Source organism: Cherax quadricarinatus, chromosome 43, assembly GCF_038502225.1.
Source record: "Cherax quadricarinatus isolate ZL_2023a chromosome 43, ASM3850222v1, whole genome shotgun sequence".
Classification (NCBI taxonomy): Eukaryota; Metazoa; Arthropoda; class Malacostraca; order Decapoda; family Parastacidae; genus Cherax; species Cherax quadricarinatus.
The window spans coordinates 8,719,461-8,739,460 of record NC_091334.1 but is presented as its reverse complement, the minus strand read 5'-3'; the positions used below and the strand labels follow the sequence as shown (position 1 = coordinate 8,739,460).

Genomic DNA, 20,000 nt, shown 5'->3' with positions numbered 1-20,000 from the left:
TCAGTGTGCGCGGTATAAAAAAAATCCTGCAGCACACAGTGCGTAATGAGAAAAAAAAAACCTTGACCGTGTTTTTGGATTAAAACAGCGACTTGGCACTGTATTTTCGTATGGTATTTATTGTTGTATTCTAGTTTTCCTGGTCTCATTTTATAAAATGGAAGACATTACAGAAATTGAGATGATTTTGACTGGTTTTACAAAGAAAAGTACCTTGAAATTGAGCTCAAAGTAGCAGAAATGTTCGATTTTTACCAAAGTTCAAAAGTAAACAAATCATGCTATGCATCCAATACACGTCAACTGGTGAGTCTAATATTCTTTCACAAGTGCGCTGATATTATTTATACCATTTCTACACCAATGCAGTAGTCTGCATAACAGTAAATCTTCTATTTTTTTGTGAGAATAAAAATTCAAAGTGGAAAGCAAAAGAATGTAAGAGGGGCCTGGGGATGTGACTAATGAACAGAGGGAATGTTATTTTAGTGCCAGGAATGTCTTTCTTGTTTATTCTGGACCCTATTTGGAGATTGGCATCTTTTGAAATTTGTGTGAAACTGGCAAAATTGCTAAATTCTGACCACTGTATTGGATAGTTGAAATCGGTAAATGGGTGGTTTCTTGTACACATTCGATAGAAAAAATGAAGTTCTAGTGAAGTAGTTATGATTTTTGTCGACAAGTACACTGGAATTGGAGGAAAATAGGGCTCAATGTGGGCAAAATCGCCAATGCGTAAACATCGTCAAGACCGCTAACTTTGCAAGAGCATAATTCCGTAAGTTTTCCATCAAATTTCATACTTTTAGTGTCATTATGATCGGGGAAAGATTCTCTATCTTTTCATAAGAAAAAAAAATTTTTTTTTTTTTTTTTGAAATTTGGCTAACCCTGAGAACAAGTCTCTGAGAGGGCCTGTTGAACCTGAAAGGGTTAAGGGCACTTCTGGTAATGAACAATGCTCCTACTCACCCTCCAGGCTTGGAGGAAAATTTGGTGGATGAATACAGCTTCATTAAGTGAAGTTCTTGCCCCCTAATGCCACCATTCTTATCCAACCCAAGAACCAGCAGGTAATTTCAAATTTTAAGAAATTCTACATAAAACCAGTTTAAAAAGTGCTTAATGACCTCTGAAACAAAGTTTACCCTTAGGGAATTTTGGAAAAACCATTTTAATATCCTCCAGTGATTTAGGATAACAGACAAAGCCTGGGGAAAAGTTTCTTTCAGGACAATGAACACTGCCTGGAAGAAATTGTGGCCAGACTGTGTCAGTCAGATTTCGAAGGCTTTGAAGCAAAACACAAATAACCCGCACATAGGAGAGGGAGCTTATGAAGACATTTCACTCCGACTTGGACCATTTACAAAGTCATGCTTACAAAAAGGAGAGGAGGAGGCGAGTATACATAGGCCAGCAGACAGAGACGGGACAAAAGAGGTAGTAGGAAAGGAAGAGGAGAGGTAGTAGAGTAGAATAGATGAGTATAAGAGTAGCAGTAGTATAGAGGAGTCAGTCTGACTGATTCCACTATACTACTACCTCTACCACAACTTCTCTTCCTTTCCTACTACCTCTCTTGTCCTGTCCCTGTCTGCTGGCCTATGTATATTCCCTCCTTCTCTCCTTTTTGTTAGTGTGACTTTGTAAATGGTCCAAGTCTGACCAAAATGTCATCATAAGCTCCTCTCTCTTATGTGCAGGTTATTTGTGTATTGTTCCAGTCACGGTATTGTGCCTTTTTATTATTTATGCTCTGAAACAAAGCCTATAGTGAAGTTCTCTGGGCAAGTCCATGGGTTTGGAAATAGACAATGAGGAGGTGGAGGATCACAAGAATGAGCTCACCACAGAACTTCAAGACCTGCACAAGGAGCAGTAAGAAGTGGTTGAAAAAATTTCTTCTTCAGAGGTGGGAGCAGTAAGTGCAACATTTCCACTGCAGAAATTAAGGAAATATGTTACCATTGGGCTCAAACACAGAGCCTGGTGGGAAAATGGCATCTTAATATTACTGTTGTGAATAGGAGCATCAACTTCTTCAATGACAATGTTGTTGACCAGTTTACAAAAAATTTCAAGTCATCAAAAGCAAACAACAGTGGACACCTTCTTCAGCAAAGAGAAATGGCTTGGACATACTGCAGGCATGTGTGAGTGTGTTAGACAGGAATGGAGACAAATGATTTTGAGGAATTGACAAGTTGTAGGAGTGTGATCAGGGTAATATTTTGTTAAGTGATTCAGGGAAACCAGTTAGCTGGATTTGAATCTTGGAGGTGGGAGGTACAATGCCTATACTTTAAAGGAAGGGTTTTAGATATTTGCTGTTTGGAGTGGCATCTGAACTGTTGTACCTTTGTGCCTCTGCAAAGACAGTGATATGTGTGAATGATGGTGAAAGAGTTTCTTTTTTTAAGGTCACCCTCCCTCGGTGGGAGATGGCCAGCATGTTAAAATATAAATATAATATAAATGTCGTGCCGAATAGGTAAAACTTGCAGTTTTGGTTTAACCCTTAAACGGTCCAAACAGATCAACGTTCAAATTCGTAGTGCTACAAAAGTAGATCTACTTTTTTTTACATATTTTCAAATATAACAAAAAAAAATGTAGATAAAAGTTTTTTTTACATGTTTTCACATGTAAAACAAAAAAAAAGATCTACATTTTTTACATACTTTCAGATGTTGAAAAAACGTATATATACGTTTGGACCATTTAAGGGTTAAATAGCAACATTCTTTTTGCTGAATAAGAGAAGCAAAAATTTACGTATGCAGTAATTTCACAAAAATCATTCTGAACCTAATGAAAAAAATATATTTCACTGTTTGTTTATTATTAAATTATTGTAAACTTATCTAAAATATATTTAGTTGGATTAGACTAAATTAACTGCGATTATAATAAGTTTAAGTACGTTTTCTAAGGTTCTTTTGGTACAAAATTATTAATTCTTACATTAACATAAATGAAAAAAAAGCATATCTTTAAAAGTATAAGAGAAAATTTTAGAAAGGACTTAATTTTAAATGAGTTCTTGCTAAATGGCCAATTTTACCTATTTAGCATGCCACACACACACACACATATATATAAAGCACATTATAATACATACAAAAATTAAAAATCAACATATAAATCAAATTATATATAAAACATCCTGTACTCAGGTTATAATTGTTAATTATACTGTCAATTAATTTTAATTAATTTTTAAAGGACAAATTCTGTACATACGTTTTTAAAGAACAAATTCAGTACATATGTTAAGTAATTATAGTTCATTATCTCGTGAATTAGCTAGTAGTCATGGGTAAGCGCTAAATCCGCAGGGATCATACAACACCTTCCCCCCTCCATCCCATAGGCCACGTCCTTGTGAAACTCTCCCAGCTGTTATACATTTACTCGGTCATCTTTCAAACCTGACAAACGTAACTTACATAAATAAGCAAATCTGATGTCTCAGAGCAGTTTGATTCCCTCCATCACCACCAACTGCACCGCTGAGATCAAAATTACACACATGGAGGTTTCTTTCCCAAAAGAGGCACCAGAAGCCCATTTGGCTCAACTCACATTGTGATGGTTTTCCAGAGGTGAATATAACCACGGAAAGTATAGTAAGTGCTCCCACGTTGCCTTTTAAACACGATTTTTGTAGACAAGGAGCCATTAAACGCCCTTCAAGCCACACAACTCTGCTTGCGTAACAATGACGTAGGTAGCCAGCAATTAAATGGCTCCTCCAGCCACACATACAGCCAAACAGGACGACCATCTTGCTCAACAAGCTCCTCCACACCTCCATCATGCCAGCACTAACCTGTAATGATCCTCAGAGGGAGAACTTCATGGTGAAAACTAGCGAAGAGAAGCGGCCACTGCCAGTTGCTCGCAGCATCCAGTGTGGGGCAGAAAGCGCGGGAAATGCGTACTCATGTTGTGAGGGACTTCCTGCTCACCCTCCCCTACCCTCACCCTCCCCTACCCTCACCAACCCTCACCCTCCCTTACCCTCACCCTCCCCTACCCTCACCCACCCCTACCCTCACCCTCCCTTACCCTCACCCTCCCCTACCCTCTCCCTCCCCTACCCTCTCCCTCCCTTACCCTCACCCTCCACTACACTCCCCTACCTTAACCCTCCCCTACCCTCACCCTCCCCTACCCTAACTCTCACCCTCCCCTACCATCACCCTCCCCAACCTTCTCCCTCACCCTCCACCAACACTCCCACCCTCTCTCTCTCCCTAACGCTCTCCTACCCCCACCGTCTCCATCACCCTTCCCTACCCTAACTCTCCCTCAATCTAACCCTATCCCTCACCCTCCCTCTCACCCTGTCTCTACCCTCCTTCTCCCTAATCCTTCCCTACCCTATCTCTCACCCTCCCCAACACTCCCACCCTCTCTCTCTCCCTAACACTCCTACCCCCACCCTCTCCATGACCCTCACTGTCCCTCACCCTCATCTTCCCTCTCCCATACGCTCCTCTACCATTCCACCCTCTTCCTAACGCTCCCCTATCCTCACTATCCCTCACCCTAAAGCTCCCCTACCCTTCCACCCTCTTCCTAACGCTCCCCTACCATTCCTCTCTCCTTTACCTTCCCACCTTCTCCCCTCACTCTAACGCTCCCCAACCCTCCCCTACTCTCAATCCCTAACCCTCCCTTCATCACCCTGCTTGCTAGATTTTAAAATTCCTGGGAAGAAACTTTTGTCCTGGATTCTTTCCATTGGTAAAGGAGTGAGTTTTTATTAGGATTCAAGAGCCAAGAGAACAGAGGCGTCGCTAGAGTTGGTGTCACCCGGGGCAGCATCTTTGGTGTCACCCCCATGAAATTCAAGGACTTTGCAAAAGCATTTGACAAATGCGATCATGGCGTAATAGCTCATAAAATACATGCTAAAGGAATAACTGGGAAAGTGGGGAGATGGATCTTCAACTTCCTAACAAATCGAACACAAAGAGTAGTGGTCAACAGAGTTAAATCGGAGGCTGCCATAGTGAAGAGCTCTGTTCCACAAGGCACAGTACTCGCCCCCATCTTATTCCTCATCCTCATATCAGACATATACAGAGATATACGCCACAGCACCGTATCATCCTTTGCGGATGATACTAGGATCTGCATGAGGCTGTCATCTGCTGAGGACGCGGTTAACCTTCAAGAAGATATAAACAAAGTTTTCCAGTGGGCAACGGTAAACAATATGATGTTCAATGAGGACAAATTCCAACTACTCCGTTATGGAAAACTGGAGGAGATAATAACTAGAACAGAGTATACTACAGACTCTGGCCATACAATAGAGCGGAAAAATAATATAAGGGACCTGGGAGTAGTAATGTCTGAGGATCTCACTTTCAAGGATCACAACAGTGCCACGATCGCACGTGCAAAGAAAATGATAGGATGGATAATGAGAAAATTCAAAACGAGAGATGCCAAGCCAATGATGATCCTTTTCAAATCACTTGTTCTCTCTAGGCTGGAATACTGCTGTACATTACTGAGAGGAATCGACAAGGTGGACAGAGACAGAATGTTCCAGAGATGGGACACAGCAACAATGGGACACAGTTGGAAGTTGAAGACTCAGATGAACCACAGGGATGTTAGGAAGTATTTCTCCAGTCACAGAGTAGTCAGGAAGTGGAACAGTTTGGGAAGCGATGTAGTGGAGGCAGGATTCATTCATGGATTTAAGAAGAGGCATGATGAAGCTCACGGAGCGGGAAGAGTGACCAGGTAGCGGCCGGTTGAAGAGGCGGGGCCAGGAGCTGTGAATCGACCCTCGCAACCACAACTAGGTGAGTACACACAAGAGCATTCAGGACACTATGTACCAGGATGTCAGTGAGTTTATTTAGGTACAGGTACACATAAGTACAATTATCATACATTGTGTAAATTACCTAGGATAACCCAAGGAAAGTCAAAGTGACTTATTCCTTCAGGCTCGTCTTGGAGTATGCAGAGCCAGTATGGAACCCACATCTGATAAAACGTAAACAAGTGGAAAAAGGTACAAAGATTTGTTACGAAACTAGTTGGAGCTGAGGAGGTATGACCTATGAGAATAGACCAGAGCTAAACTTAACGACAATGGAAGACCAGAGGTGCCATGATTAAGACGTACAAGATACTGAGAAGAATTGACATGTTAGACAAGAACAGTCTGAGAGGGGGATCTCAGGTACACGAGGGACAGCTGGAAGTTAAGGACACAGATTATTCATAGGGATGTTAGGAAATATTTCTTTAGATTTAGAGTAGTCAGGGAGGAAAGGGAACGTGGTCTGGCTGGCAAAGCTCTCGCTTCATACGCTGACTGTCCGGGTTTGATTCCCGGCAGGGGTGAAAACATTCGACGCATTTCCTTACACCTGTTGTCCTGTTCACCTAGCAAGTAGGTACCTGGGTGTTAGTCGATTGATGTGGGTCGCATCCTGGGGGGCAAGATTGAGGACCCCAATGGAAATAAGACAGACAGTCCTTCGATGAAGCACTGACTTTCTTGGGTTATCCTGGGTGGTTAACCCTCTAGGGTTAAAAATCTTATCTTAAAGGATAAGTATGATAGGGCTCAAGCATCCAGGAGGGTTAACTCAATGGAGAGGAGGGACCAGGAGCTGAGTCTCGACCCCTTCCTCTCCCTCACCCTACCTCCCTCCCCGACACCCTTCCTTGCATCCTCCCTCTTTCCATCCCCCTAACCCTAACCCTTCCATACCCTCTCTCCCTCCATACCGCCATACAATAGAGCGGAAAAATAATGTAAGGGACCTGGGAGTAGTAATTATGGAAAATTTTCTAGGGTGTTTATCTGTATGTACCTCAACATTATATACATACAAGTAATCTCATTGGGAGACAACCATATCGTTTACCGTAGTCACCCCGTGTAGACATGTGAGAAAACTTAACCACCTCTGGTCACTACAGGTGGCCCCTTCGACCTCACAATCTTATCCATATCTATCCGAGACCAGTATGGATTGGGTAGCACACACAAGTACGGTGCTACTAGTTAATTGTGGACTGTATAGAATATATTAGTTTAGCTGAATGAAGGGGAGGGGGGTAGGATACACCTGGATACATCCATCAAGGAAAACATTTGTACATAATCCCACCACTTACCAGATGTTCTCTGGTGGTCACTTGATGTAGCTGGATCACTCATAACCTATCTAATTATAACATAACACAACTGGCCAGCATAAGTTTGTTATAACTAGAAGGGTTACTTAACTGTGGGTGATTGATACTCCCTATTTCTTCCATTCACCATCTCAGTTTCGATGTCCTGCTACACCGACACGGTTCTCATTCCGGCAGGACGAGGTATCCGTCGGTTTGTCCCGGTTAAAAGTCGTGATTCCATAAATCTCCATTATCCCCGGTACGAGAGTCACACGTTCACTCGGAGCAAGGCGCTCTATTTCACATCCCGCATTCTCTTAACTCAATGTTATTATCACTGATTACATTACCATTCACAAGACGATTTAACGTCTCATAACTATTACACAAATTAGAGGTCACTCCATTAAGATCTGAGGCCGATGAGCGAGGATTAACACACGGGTATGTCCCCTGGACACACACCCTGGCCGTGCACCTGACACCCGGTCCTACTCTTATCACACATTTTACCACTCTATTACCGTGGTCCCGTAAATCACGTTCCCTCACTCTCCACCAGGAACAGTTACGACACTTCTTATTATGAAATGAGGCCTATATTAATCCTTAGGCCGCCGTGAATGCCAATTTCGTGGTTCAATGCTTTCTCAGCTTCCTCACCACATTCAAAACAATCCGCGCCTCTCCCCCCCCCGCACATCCGCGCATGCGCAAAGGGAACTCTTGGTTCTACTCTTATTTTCAAATACATTTTTGACCCATATAGACACATCAAACACCTATTAGGCACCATAGTTTCGGAAAATTAAAAAATTTTCCACAGTAATGTCTGAGGATCTCACTTTCAAGGATCACAACAGTGCCACGATCACAAGTGCAAAGAAAATGATATGATGGATAATGAGAACGTTCAAAACGAGAGATGCCAAGACAATGATGATCCTTTTCAAATCACTCCAGGTAAACTTGTTCTCTCTAGGCTGGAATACTGCTGTACATTAACATCTCCATTCAAAACAGGTGAAATCGCAGATCTAGAGAGTGTACAGAGATCCTTTACTGCACGTATAAGTTCTGTCAAGCGCCTTAACTACTGGGAACGCTTGGAAGCACTTGACTTGTACTCGTTGGAACGCAGGAGGGAGAGAGATATCATAATCTACACTTGGAAAATCCTGGAAGGAATGGTCCCGAATCTGCACACACAAATCACTCCCTACGAAAGTAAAAGACTGGGCAGGCGATGCAAAATACCCCCAATTAAAAGTAGGGGCGCCATTGGTACACTAAGAGAAAACACCATAAGTGTCCGGGGCCCAAGACTGTTCAACAGCCTCCCATCAAGCATTAGGGGAATTACCAATAAACCCCTGGCTGCCTTCAAGAGAGAGCTGGAGAGATATCTAAAGTCAGTGCCGGATCAGCCGGGCTGTGGCTCGTACGTTGGACTGTGTGCGACCAGTAGTAACAGCCTGGTTGATCAGGCCCTGATCCACCGGGAGGCCTGGTCTTGGACCGGGCCGCGGGGGCGTTGATCCCCGGAATAGCCTCCAGGTAACCTCCCCTACCCTCTTCCTCCATCACCCTCTTCCTCCCGCCCTCCTACATCATCCTCCCCACGACCGCTTACCCTCACCCTCCTTCCCTCCATCCATCACCCTCCTTCCCTCCATCCATCACCCTCCTTCCCTCCATTCATCACCCTCCTTCCCTCCATCCATCACCCTCCTTCCCTCCATCCATCACCCTCCTTCCCTCCATCCATCACCCTCCTTCCCTCCATCCATCACCCTCCTTCCCTCATCCATCACCCTCCTTCCCTCCATCCATCACCCTCCTTCCCTCCATCCATCACCCTCCTTCCCTCCATTCATCACCCTCCTTCCCTCCATCCATCACCCTCCTTCCCTCCATTCATCACCCTCCTTCCCTCCATCCATCACCCTCCTTCCCTCCATCCATCACCCTCCTTCCCTCCATCCATCACCCTCCTTCCCTCCATCCATCACCCTCCTTCCCTCATCCATCACCCTCCTTCCCTCCATCCATCACCCTCCTTCCCTCCATCCATCACCCTCCTTCCCTCCATTCATCACCCTCCTTCCCTCCATCCATCACCCTCCTTCCCTCCATCCATCACCCTCCTTCCCTCCATCCATCACCCTCCTTCCCTCCATTACCCTCCTTCCCTCCATCCATCACCCTCCTTCCCTCCATCCATCACCCTCCTTCCCTCCATCCACCACCCTCCTTCCCTCCATCCATCACCCTCCTTCCCTCCATTACCCTCCTTCCCTCCATCCATCACCCTCCTTCCCTCCATCCATCACCCTCCTTCCCTCCATCCATCACCCTCCTTCCCTCCATCCATTACCCTCCTTCCCTCCATCCATCACCCTCCTTCCCTCCATCCATCACCCTCCTTCCCTCCATCCATCACCCTCCTTCCCTCCATCCATCACCCTCCTTCCCTCCATCCATCACCCTCCTTCCCTCCATCCATCACCCTCCTTCCCTCCATCCATTACCCTCCTTCCCTCCATCCATCACCCTCCTTCCCTCCATCCATCACCCTCCTTCCCTCCATTACCCTCCTTCCCTCCATCCATCACCCTCCTTCCCTCCATCCATCACCCTCCTTCCCTCCATCCATCACCCTCCTTCCCTCCATCCATCACCCTCCTTCCCTCCATCCATCACCCTCCTTCCCTCCATCCATCACCCTTCTTCCCTCCATCCATCACCCTCCTTCCCTCCATCCATCATCCAGGTCCCTACCTACCTGGAGGGCATTCCGGGGATCAACGCCCCCGCGACCCGGTCCATAATCAGGCCTCCCGGTGGTTCAGGGCCTGATCAACCAGGCTGTTACTGCTGGTCGCACGTAGTCCGACGTACGAACCACAGCCCGGCTTATCCAGCACCGACTTCAGGTATCCGTCCATACTTTAAGTATCTACGTACAAATATCGTTTACTTCAAGAAATACACAAATTATTATATTATAACCATGGGGAAGCGCTAAACCCGTAGGATTATACAGCGCATGTAGAGGGGAATGTAGAGGCTTAATTCAGGGAACTGGAACACAGATCCAATTCCTTTATTTATTTATTTATTTATTTATTTCCAATTTGTGCACACATACAGAGGTACAAAAAAAAATACAGATAAGAGCAGTATGCCAAAGCCACTTATACTATGCATAGCATTACGGGCTGGCTTAAAATTAACTTAAGATTAACTAAGCAATGATTATTATTATTATTATAATCAAAAAGAAGCGCTAAGCCACAAGGACTATACAGCGCTGCTACTAAGCAATGATGAAATCAGCGTCAAGGAACCTCCCTTGAAGGGAATGAACAAACACACACACAAAAATAATAATAAATATGCTGAAGTTACACTGGATGATTATTCAACTTTTATAGACAGTCACTTTGACTTTTATGAGGTTATCCTGGATAACTGGAACCATGTATAGTAATTGTACTTAAGTGTATCTGTACCTACATAAACTTACTGGCCTATTACTAAGGCTCGCAGGACCTGTTAATACCGTGTATTGTTTCCTTTAAAATTAAAAATTAAACTATGCAGATTTTAATTATACCTGGAGAGGGTTTTGAGGGTCAACGCCCCCGCGGCCCGGTCTGTGACCAGGCCTCGCGGTGGATCAGGGCCTTATCAACTAGGCTGCTACTACTGGCCGCACGCAAACCGACGTACGAACCACAGCCCTGCTGATCAGGTACTGATCAGCATTCTTGAAGACAGTCGGGGGCCTACTGGTGATCCCCCTTATGTATGCTGGGAGGGAGTTGAACAGTCTCGGACCCCTGACACTTACTGTGGTGTCTCTCAGTGTACTCGTGGCGCCCCTGGTTTTCATCGGGGGAATGCTACATCTCCTGTCAAGTCTTCTGCTTTCGTAGGGAGTTTTTTTTTCTTGTGCAAATTTGGTACTAACCCCGTTAGGATTTTCCGAGAGTATGTTATCATATATCCTTCTCGCCTGCTTTCCAGGGAATATAAGTCAAGGAACTTCGACCGTTCACAGTAGTTTAGTTGTTTTAACGTACTTATATGTGCCGTGAAGGTTCTCTGTACATTCTTTAGGTCAGCAATTTCACCTGCCTTGAAAGACGCTGCTAGTGTACAGCAATATTCCAGACTAGAGAGAACAAGGGAAATATATTATAGTCTAAGGTTTACCCGAAATGCTATGCGTCATATAGGCCTTCAGATTGTTGTATGTTTTGTGCAGTAATTTAAAAATTAAGATTAGTAAGTTTATTTAGGTACAGGTACACTTAAGAACAATTATCATACAGTGTAACATATGTACAAATTACTTAGGATAAACCCCCAAAAAAGTCAAGGACTTATTTCTTGTAATATTTGCATTTGTATGTCTGGCTCTTGTCCAGTATTGTGCAGAACAACCACTGTGAAAAGAATAGTGAACTTCCAAGCGCTCTCGTGATTTCTTACATTATCAAGGAACTATATGAGATCATGTACTTCCTTGATAATGTAAGAAATCACGAAAGTGCTTGGAAGTTCATTATTCTTTTCACAATGGTTGTTCTGTATATTGTGATATCACCTGTCTACTGTGATCTTATTACAACAGTGTATTGTATATACAATTTCGTGTATATTATTCTCGTTCTTCATAGTACTATTCTGCTTAGTACTGTTTACCTCTTATACAATGTTATATAAATTATTTTTGGTCTTCACGTTAGGCTAACAGAAAAGAAATGAAAGACAGACTACAAATTACGCAGAATAAGATGAGGCAAGTTTTGTCACCTTTCTTCTCCCATTTCCTCCAATTCAACACCTGGTCACTATCTTTCCTGATGATGCCAGCCTCTTACTGCACCAGCTCATACTTTCTGCTGTCTCAAGTTGGTGGTGCCTTCTTCACACCCCCTTCGTTAACGTCAACCCAATGGAAATACTAAGTCACTTTGTCTGACTTTTTTTTTTTTTTTTTTGGGGGGGGGGGGGTTAACCTAGGTAATTTACACATGTATGATTATTGTACTTGTGTTTACCTGTTGCCTAATAAACTCATTTCCTCTTTCTCTTTCTCTCTCCCACATGATCTCTATAACCTTCTCACTGTAAGTTTAGTTAGTACAGGTACACATAAGTACAATTATCATACAAAATGTAAATTACCCAGGATAACCCAAAAGAAGTCAAGGTGACTTATATCCATTGGAGCCCTTGTAGTATCTTATTAATTAAACCTTAAATGTTAAAGCAGAGAAGTAGCTTAAAAATAACTCACTGCCCGCCTTACCTGGAGGTTACCTGGAGGTTATTCCGGGGATCAACGCCCCCGCGGCCCGGTCCATGACCAGGCCTCCCGATGGATCAGGGCCTGATCAACTAGGCTGTTACTGCTGGCCGCACGCAGTCCAACGTACGAGCCACAGCCCGGCTGATCCGGCACTGACTTTAGGTATCTGTCCAGCTCTCTCTTGAAGGCAGCCAGGGGTTTATTGGCAATTCCCCTAATGCTTGATGGGAGGCTGTTAAACAGTTTTGGGCCCCGGACACTTATGGTGTTTTCCCTTAGTGTACCAATGGCGCCCCTACTTTTTATTGGGGGCATTTTGCATCGCCTGCCCAGTCTTTTACTTTCGTAGGGAGTGATTTCTGTGTGCAGATTTGGGACCATTCCTTCCAAGATTTTCCAAGTATAGATTATGATATATCTCTCCCTCCTGCGTTCCAACGAGTACAAGTAAAGTGCTTCCAAGCGTTCCCAGTAGTTAAGGTGCTTGACAGAACTTATACGTGCAGTAAAGGATCTCTGTACACTCTCTAGATCTGCGATTTCACCTGCTTTGAGTGGAGATGTTAATGTACAGCAGTATTCCAGCCTAGAGAGAACAAGTGATTTGAAAAGGATCATCATGGGCTTGGCATCTCTCGTTTTGAAAGTTCTCATTATCCATCCTATCATTTTCTTTGCACGTGCGATCGTGGCACTGTTGTGATCCTTGAAAGTGAGATCCTCAGACATTACTACTCCCAGGTCCCTTACATTAGTTTTCCGCTCTATTGTATGGCCGGAGTCAGTAGTATACTCTGTTCTAGTTATTATCTCCTCCAGTTTTCCATAACGGAGTAGTTGGAATTTGTCCTCATTGAACATCATATTGTTTACCGTTGCCCACTGGAAAACTTTGTTTATATCTTGGAGATTAACCGCGTCCTCAGCAGATGACAGCCTCATGCAGATCCTAGTATCATCCGCAAAGGATGATACGGTGCTGTGGCGTATATCTCTGTTTATGTCTGATATGAGGATAAGGAATAAGATGGGGGCGAGTACTGTGCCTTGTGGAACAGAGCTCTTTACTATGGCAGCCTCCGATTTAACTCTGTTGACCACTACTCTTTGTGTTCGATTTGTTAGGAAGTTGAAGATCCATCTCCCCACTTTCCCAGTTATTCCTTTAGCACGTATTTTATGGGCTATTACGCAATGATCGCATTTGTCAAATGCTTTTGCAAAGTCTGTATTCTGCATTCTGTAAAGTCTGCATTCTGATTTTCTTCCAGTGCATCCAAGGCCATGTCATAGTGATCCAGTAGTTGTGAGAGGCAGGAGCGACCTGCCCTGAACCTATGTTGCCCTGGATTGTGCAGATTTTGGGAATCCAGATGATTTGCAATCCTGCTTCTTAGCACTCTTTCAAAGATTTTTATGATGTGGGACGTCAGAGCTATTGGTCTATAGTTCTTAGCTAATGCTTTGCTGCCACCTTTATGGAGTGGGGCTATATCCGTTGTTTTAAGTGACTGTGGAATTTCACCCATGTCCAAGCTCCTTAATTCGCATATTTATTCTATTAAAATACACAACAGACTTCAACGTCTTATAAGATAAAATAAGATTTCGTTCGAATTTTTAACCCCGCAGGGTTAGCCACTCAGGGTAACCCATGAGTCAGTGTGTCATCAAGGACTGTCTGGCTTTTGATTTACGTAAAACTTTTGATACAGTTGACCATGATTTGTTGCACATAAAATTAACACACTATGGTATAAGTTGGGCACTCCCTCAACTACCAAAAGTCATACCTTAGCAACAGAAGCCAATATGTATAGACAAATGGAGCTAACTCTTCCACACAACCAATTCCAGTTGGTGTCCCACAAGGAAGTGTCCTTGGCCCTCTTCTCTTTCTCATTTACATATAATGACCTACCAAATGCATCTCAACTACTCAAACCCACACTATTTGCAGATGACACAACATACGTCTTCTATCACCCAAGCCCAGTCATACTAGCCAGTACTGTAAATACTGAATTACAGAAAATATCTACCTGGATGATGATTAACAAACTTACTCTCAATATTGACAAAACCTACTTCATGCAGTTTGGGAACAGAACTACAAATGTTCCAGTTAATATAATGATCAACGGTTCACCTATCACAAAGTTCACCGAGGGAAAATTCTTAGGAATCCACCTAGATAATAGACTCGAATTTCAAACACATGTACAACAAATTTCCAAGAAAATCTCCAAGACCGCAGGCATACCATAATATGTTGTAATTACATTACCTAATAGAATAATCCATTCTCTTGAATACACAGTAACTCATCTAATGACCATATGATCTGTTTCTGCACTACAAATCATTGATTTTAATCGATTTGATCTTTATTATTACACAAATGGAGCAAACTTCCGCACAGCCAATTACAGTTGGTGTTCCACAGGGAAGTGTCCTTGGCCCTCTTCTCTTTCTCGTTTACATAAATGACCTACCAAATGCATCTCAACTACTCAAACTCACAATAATTGCAGATGACACTACATACGTCTTCTCTCACCCGAGCCCAGTCATGCTAGCCAATACTGTGAATACCGAATTACAGAAAATATTTACCTGGATGATGACTAACAAACTTACTCTCAACACTGACAAAACCTACTTCATTCAGTTTGGTAACAGAGCAACAGACATCCCTCTTAACATAATGATAAACTGATCACCTATCACAAAGCTCACAAAGGGAAAATTCTTAGGAATCCACCTTGATAATAGACTCAAATTTCAAACACATATACAACAAATTTCCAAGAAAATTTCCAAGATCGTAGGCGCACTATCGAAGATGCGGTACTATGTTCCACAGTCAGCCCTCCTGGCCCTATATCACTCACCTTTTTACCCCTATCTCACCTATGGAATTTGTGCATGGGGCTCAACAACAATAAATCATCTCAGACCATTAATTACCCAACAAAAGGCTGCAGTCAGAATGATAACAAATTCCCACTACAGGCAGCACACTCCACCAATATTCAAAACTCTAAACCTACTCACCATACAAAACATCCATACTTATTATTGTACCTACTACATACATAGAACACTTAACTTGGATATAAACCCTCCCCTCAAACTTCTTACCAACCCCAACAGAACACATGACCATAACACAAGACACAGATCACTCTTGGATATTCCTCGTGTCCATCTCACACTATGTAAAAGCTCAATGTTCATCAAAGGCCCAAAAATCTGGAATTCACTACCTGTGAATATAAAAGAAACACTGTTTATAAATTCAAGTCTCTTCTCAAAAATTACTTACTCACCCACAACCAAATAAATACTGAATAATTGTATCTCATAAATGTTTAACCTGTGACCCAATCAAACTTTGTTATTTTTAATTACATTGTCTAACAGAATACTCCATTCTATTGAATGCTCAGCAACACAGTAAATGACCATATGACTTGTCTTTGAAATACTCATTTGTGCTTAATTGTTAACTGTTTACAACAATGTTTACCACTGAATATATCATTGCTTAGTTAATCTTAAGTTAATTTTAAGCCTGCCCATAATGCTCTGCATACAAAGGACTTTGGCATATTACTCTTAACCACTGTATTTCCTTGTACTTCAATGTAATAAATAAATAAATAAAGAAATAAATAAATAAATAAATAAATTAAAGATTCGCCGGTATTCTCCCGGCCCGGATTTGATCTGATTAATGAATTGTATGACTACATATAGTAAATTGACCACTGATATATTATACACTGTATTGCTGCTACAAATTTGTACAACTATAATGCTTCAAAATTGAAATGTTCAAATTTCATAGTTTAAAATACTCAATTGTACTTCAAATTGTAAATTGTTTACTGTAATTTTTACCACTGAATCTATCATAGCTTAGTTAATTTTAAGTTAATTTTAAGCCTGTCCATAATGCCCTGCATACAAGGGGATTTTGACATGTACATCCAACTACTATAATTCCTTGTACAACTATGTATTATGTCTAAATAAACTATTATTTTTATTATTATTATTATTATTATTATTATTATTATTATTATTATTATTATTATTATTATTATTATTATTATTATTATTATTATTATTATTATTATTATTATTATTGTGGTCCTCAATCTTGTTCCCCAGGATGCGACCCACACCAGTCTACTAACACCCAGGTACCTACTTGCTGCTAGGTGAACACAAGTGTAAGAAAACGCGTCGAAATGTTTCTACCCCGCCGGGGATCGAACCCGGGCCCTCCGTGTGTGAAGGAAGAGCTTTGTCAGCCAGGCCTGATAAGACAAATGTGCAACAGTTAAGTATCGTTATTCCGAAACGTCTCGTCTACACGGTAGGCTTCTCTAGTGAATGCAGTATATGAAATTCTGTTATTTCAGCTTCACATTGTTTCAGACTATGGAGAAGAACTCTTCTCTAGGCTGAGGGACTGACCACCTCAAAACTACGTCATCAAACGTGATGGACTGATTACATCGTCTTTACTGCTCCTGCTGCTCATTATTATTATTGTAATCATGGGGGAGCGCTAAACCCGTAGGATTATACAGCGCATGTGGGGGGATAGAAGGCATTCAGACTCAATTCAGGGAACCGGAGCACAAATCCAATTCCCTAAATCAAGAGCCCCTCACCAGCGTCAAGGAACCTCCCTTGAGGGGTCCTGCTGCTCAAGGACCCCAATGGAAGGTCACTTGGTGTGTCACGGTGTGTAGAAATAAGCTCCATCTGATTTAAATTGCCAGTTTAATGTTCCCGTTTCCCTTTCCGGAGGAAACCTCTGTCTCATTCCCTCCCAGACTGTAACATTTTTTTTCCTCCAGACTGGGAAGTGACTCAATAAAACCTCAACTTTGGTGGCCCTGAGTAACCACAACAGCAAAATGTCTATGTCTTTTATCGACTTTGAAAGTGCGAGAGAGAAGGAGAAAAAACGGCAGTGGGAACGAGAGGCGAGAGAAGCTATTCTGGAGAAGGTATGGAAGTTGTGCTCTCTTATATAGGCAAACAACAGCTGCAGCCATTTAACATATGACAAAACAACAACACAACACAAATAGTTCTATTACTCTGCCGAACTCTGGTAATTTAAGTTTTTTACTCACAGGTACCCCTCAAGGGAGATTCCTTAGTGATAGTGAGGGGCTCTTGCTCTAGGGAATTGGATCTGTGCTCCGGTTCCCTGAATTGAGTGTGAATACCTTCCATCCCCCCCCCACGAGCTGTATAATCTTACGGGTGTAGCGCTCCCCCATGATTATAATAATTAGACACAGGTACACATAAGTACAATTATCATACATAGTATAAATTACCTTGGATAACCTAAAAAAGATCAGTGATTTATTTCCATTGGGGTCCTTGAATTTACATTTTACAGTACATACAACCTATGTAAGTATTGCATTTACAAATTGTTATTTTGGGAGATATTAGTGAAAATGGTTCATTTATTTTGCTCACAGAGCACTTCTAAGCCAAGCACTGTTTTTTACCCTAGTGGAAATAGGTCACTTTTGACTTTTTGGGTTATCCTAGGAAATTTATATTATGTATGATAATTGTAATTATGTGTACCTGTACTTAAATATACTTACTATTAAGTCATGTCAAGTGCCAGGCTAAATGTTAACAAGGATGTATATGAACTTGGATAAGATAAGATTTCATTCGGATTTTTAACCCCGGAGGGTTAGCCACCCAGGATAACCCAAGAAAGTCAGTGCGTCATTGAGGACTGTAACTTATTTCCATTGGGGTCCTTAATCTTGTCCCCCAGGATGCGACCCGCACCAGTCGACTAACCCAGTTACCAATTTGCTGCTAGGTGAACAGGACAACAGGTGTAAGGAAACGTGTCGAAATGTTTCCACCCGCCGGGAATCGAACCCGGGCTCTCCGTGTGTGAAGCGGGAGCTTTAGCCACTGGGCCACCGGGCCAGAGAGGGACTCGAGCCTTGGTCCTGACAGGTAGCAGGTACAATGTTGTAAGCCTCGTAGCTCAATAGTACAGTACTAGATTTACTACCTGTCAAGACTACAGTTTGAGTCCCCATCCATTCTTCTGTTTATTAAACTACACACATCTGTGGGTGTACAAGACTGGAATGGGTTGCCCAATGAAGTCACAGCTTGTCTCTTTACAATATAACATAATTTAAGAATAGAGCCAAAGAATATCTGATGATTGAAACTGCAAAAAGGGTGGATAATGATTTTTTGTTTTGTTAAAATATTATCAGTTTTTTTTTTTAATGTTTTAATTTTTGGGTTGATTTACTAACGTTACTAAGACAGTATTCATATACATGTACTATATCTATGCAAAAGAACCATGAGGGGAGTTGAATAATAGCTCTAGGCTTTTCATGCTGCAATCAATACATCAGGCTTTCTATATAGTAGTATGTCATTGATGTCAGCTAGACCTGTATATGTTGTACATGTAGAAATAAAAATTATTATTATTATTATACATTATTATTATTATTTTTATTATTTTTATATTATTATTATTGTCATTTTTTGCAAGCACTTCAAACCTTCATTTATTACAGTATTTACTGTATTCCCTCTTCAACAGTCTCTCCCTTTTTAGCATTTAGGTTCAACACTCTGAACATTTGCCAAACACTTCCCAAAAACTATCTACATTCTCCTTGTTTTTGAATGCATTTCATGAAGGTGTGCCTTGATGCTGGTGAAGGACTTGATCCAAGAAATTGGAGCTGCCTTCTTCTTCCTCAGATCAAATCTGATTGCTTCTCATTCCTCAGGCACTGTACGACGACAAGAACTTGAGCGTCTTCCTGTGAATATAATAATGATAACTTCTGGGTGCATAAACACCCACCATAATGAATTTTTCACACAGTACAGGTGCACCACTGATTTCCAAAATTTTTCCAGGGTAACCGTTTTACTGAACCAACAGTGGTCACCAAGGACTGCTAGATCCTTATATATTAAAGAAAAATTAAATGTAAATTAAATAAATAATTAAATAATTGCTCTTTGCTGATGATCTGTGCTTTTGAGAGATTCTGAAGAGAAGTAGCACAGGCTGGTTGATGAGTTTGGTAGGGTATGTAAAAGAAGGAAATTAAAAGTGAATACAGCCTCTCCTCACTTAGCAATGTACTCATTTATTGACGCCTCGGACTTACGATGGGCTCTCTGACCAGTATGCATGTCTATATAATGTAATATATTAGAGCTGGTTTCCTCTGTTCTGTTTATTACAATATACAGTACACTACTGTATAAACATTTAAAAATATACCAAAAATGTTATAAATGGTGCAAAGGTGACATTAGAACAATATCAGAGATAGTTGGCACCCACTACCATTATAGTATGCTCCTCACTTAGCAATGAATTCGTTTACTGACATTGTCTAACGAATGGAACTCCATCGTAAAGTGAGAAGAGGCTGCATAGGAAAGAGTAAGG

General features: G+C 41.9%; 2 protein-coding genes across 6 annotated transcripts in view; one reads left to right on the top strand and one right to left on the bottom strand.

Moving 5' to 3' along the window:
• Positions 1 to 3,978, bottom strand: part of LOC128694233 (ubiquitin carboxyl-terminal hydrolase 37) — a 30,234-nt gene extending 26,256 nt beyond the window's left edge. Inside the window, exon 1 of one of the 2 annotated variants that reach the window (XM_053784250.2) lies at positions 3,839 to 3,978. The gene's annotated coding sequence lies outside the window, so the exon portion shown is untranslated. Of the gene's footprint in view, positions 1 to 3,591; positions 3,730 to 3,838 lie in introns of those variants that run through there. The other variant, XM_053784251.2, reaches the window with a different exon arrangement.
• Positions 3,979 to 16,715: 12,737 nt separating this feature from the next.
• The window catches only part of LOC128694115 (CWF19-like protein 2), a 71,463-nt gene continuing 68,178 nt past the window's right edge, over positions 16,716 to 20,000 (top strand). For 2 of the 4 annotated variants that reach the window (XM_070093562.1, XM_070093560.1), the window contains exons 1-2: positions 17,099 to 17,254; positions 17,371 to 17,523. In XM_070093562.1, the coding sequence (XP_069949663.1) occupies positions 17,431 to 17,523 (93 nt within the window). In that variant the 5' untranslated portion in view covers positions 17,099 to 17,254; positions 17,371 to 17,430. Of the gene's footprint in view, positions 16,844 to 17,098; positions 17,524 to 20,000 lie in introns of those variants that run through there. The other 2 variants (XM_070093563.1, XM_070093561.1) reach the window with 2 other exon arrangements.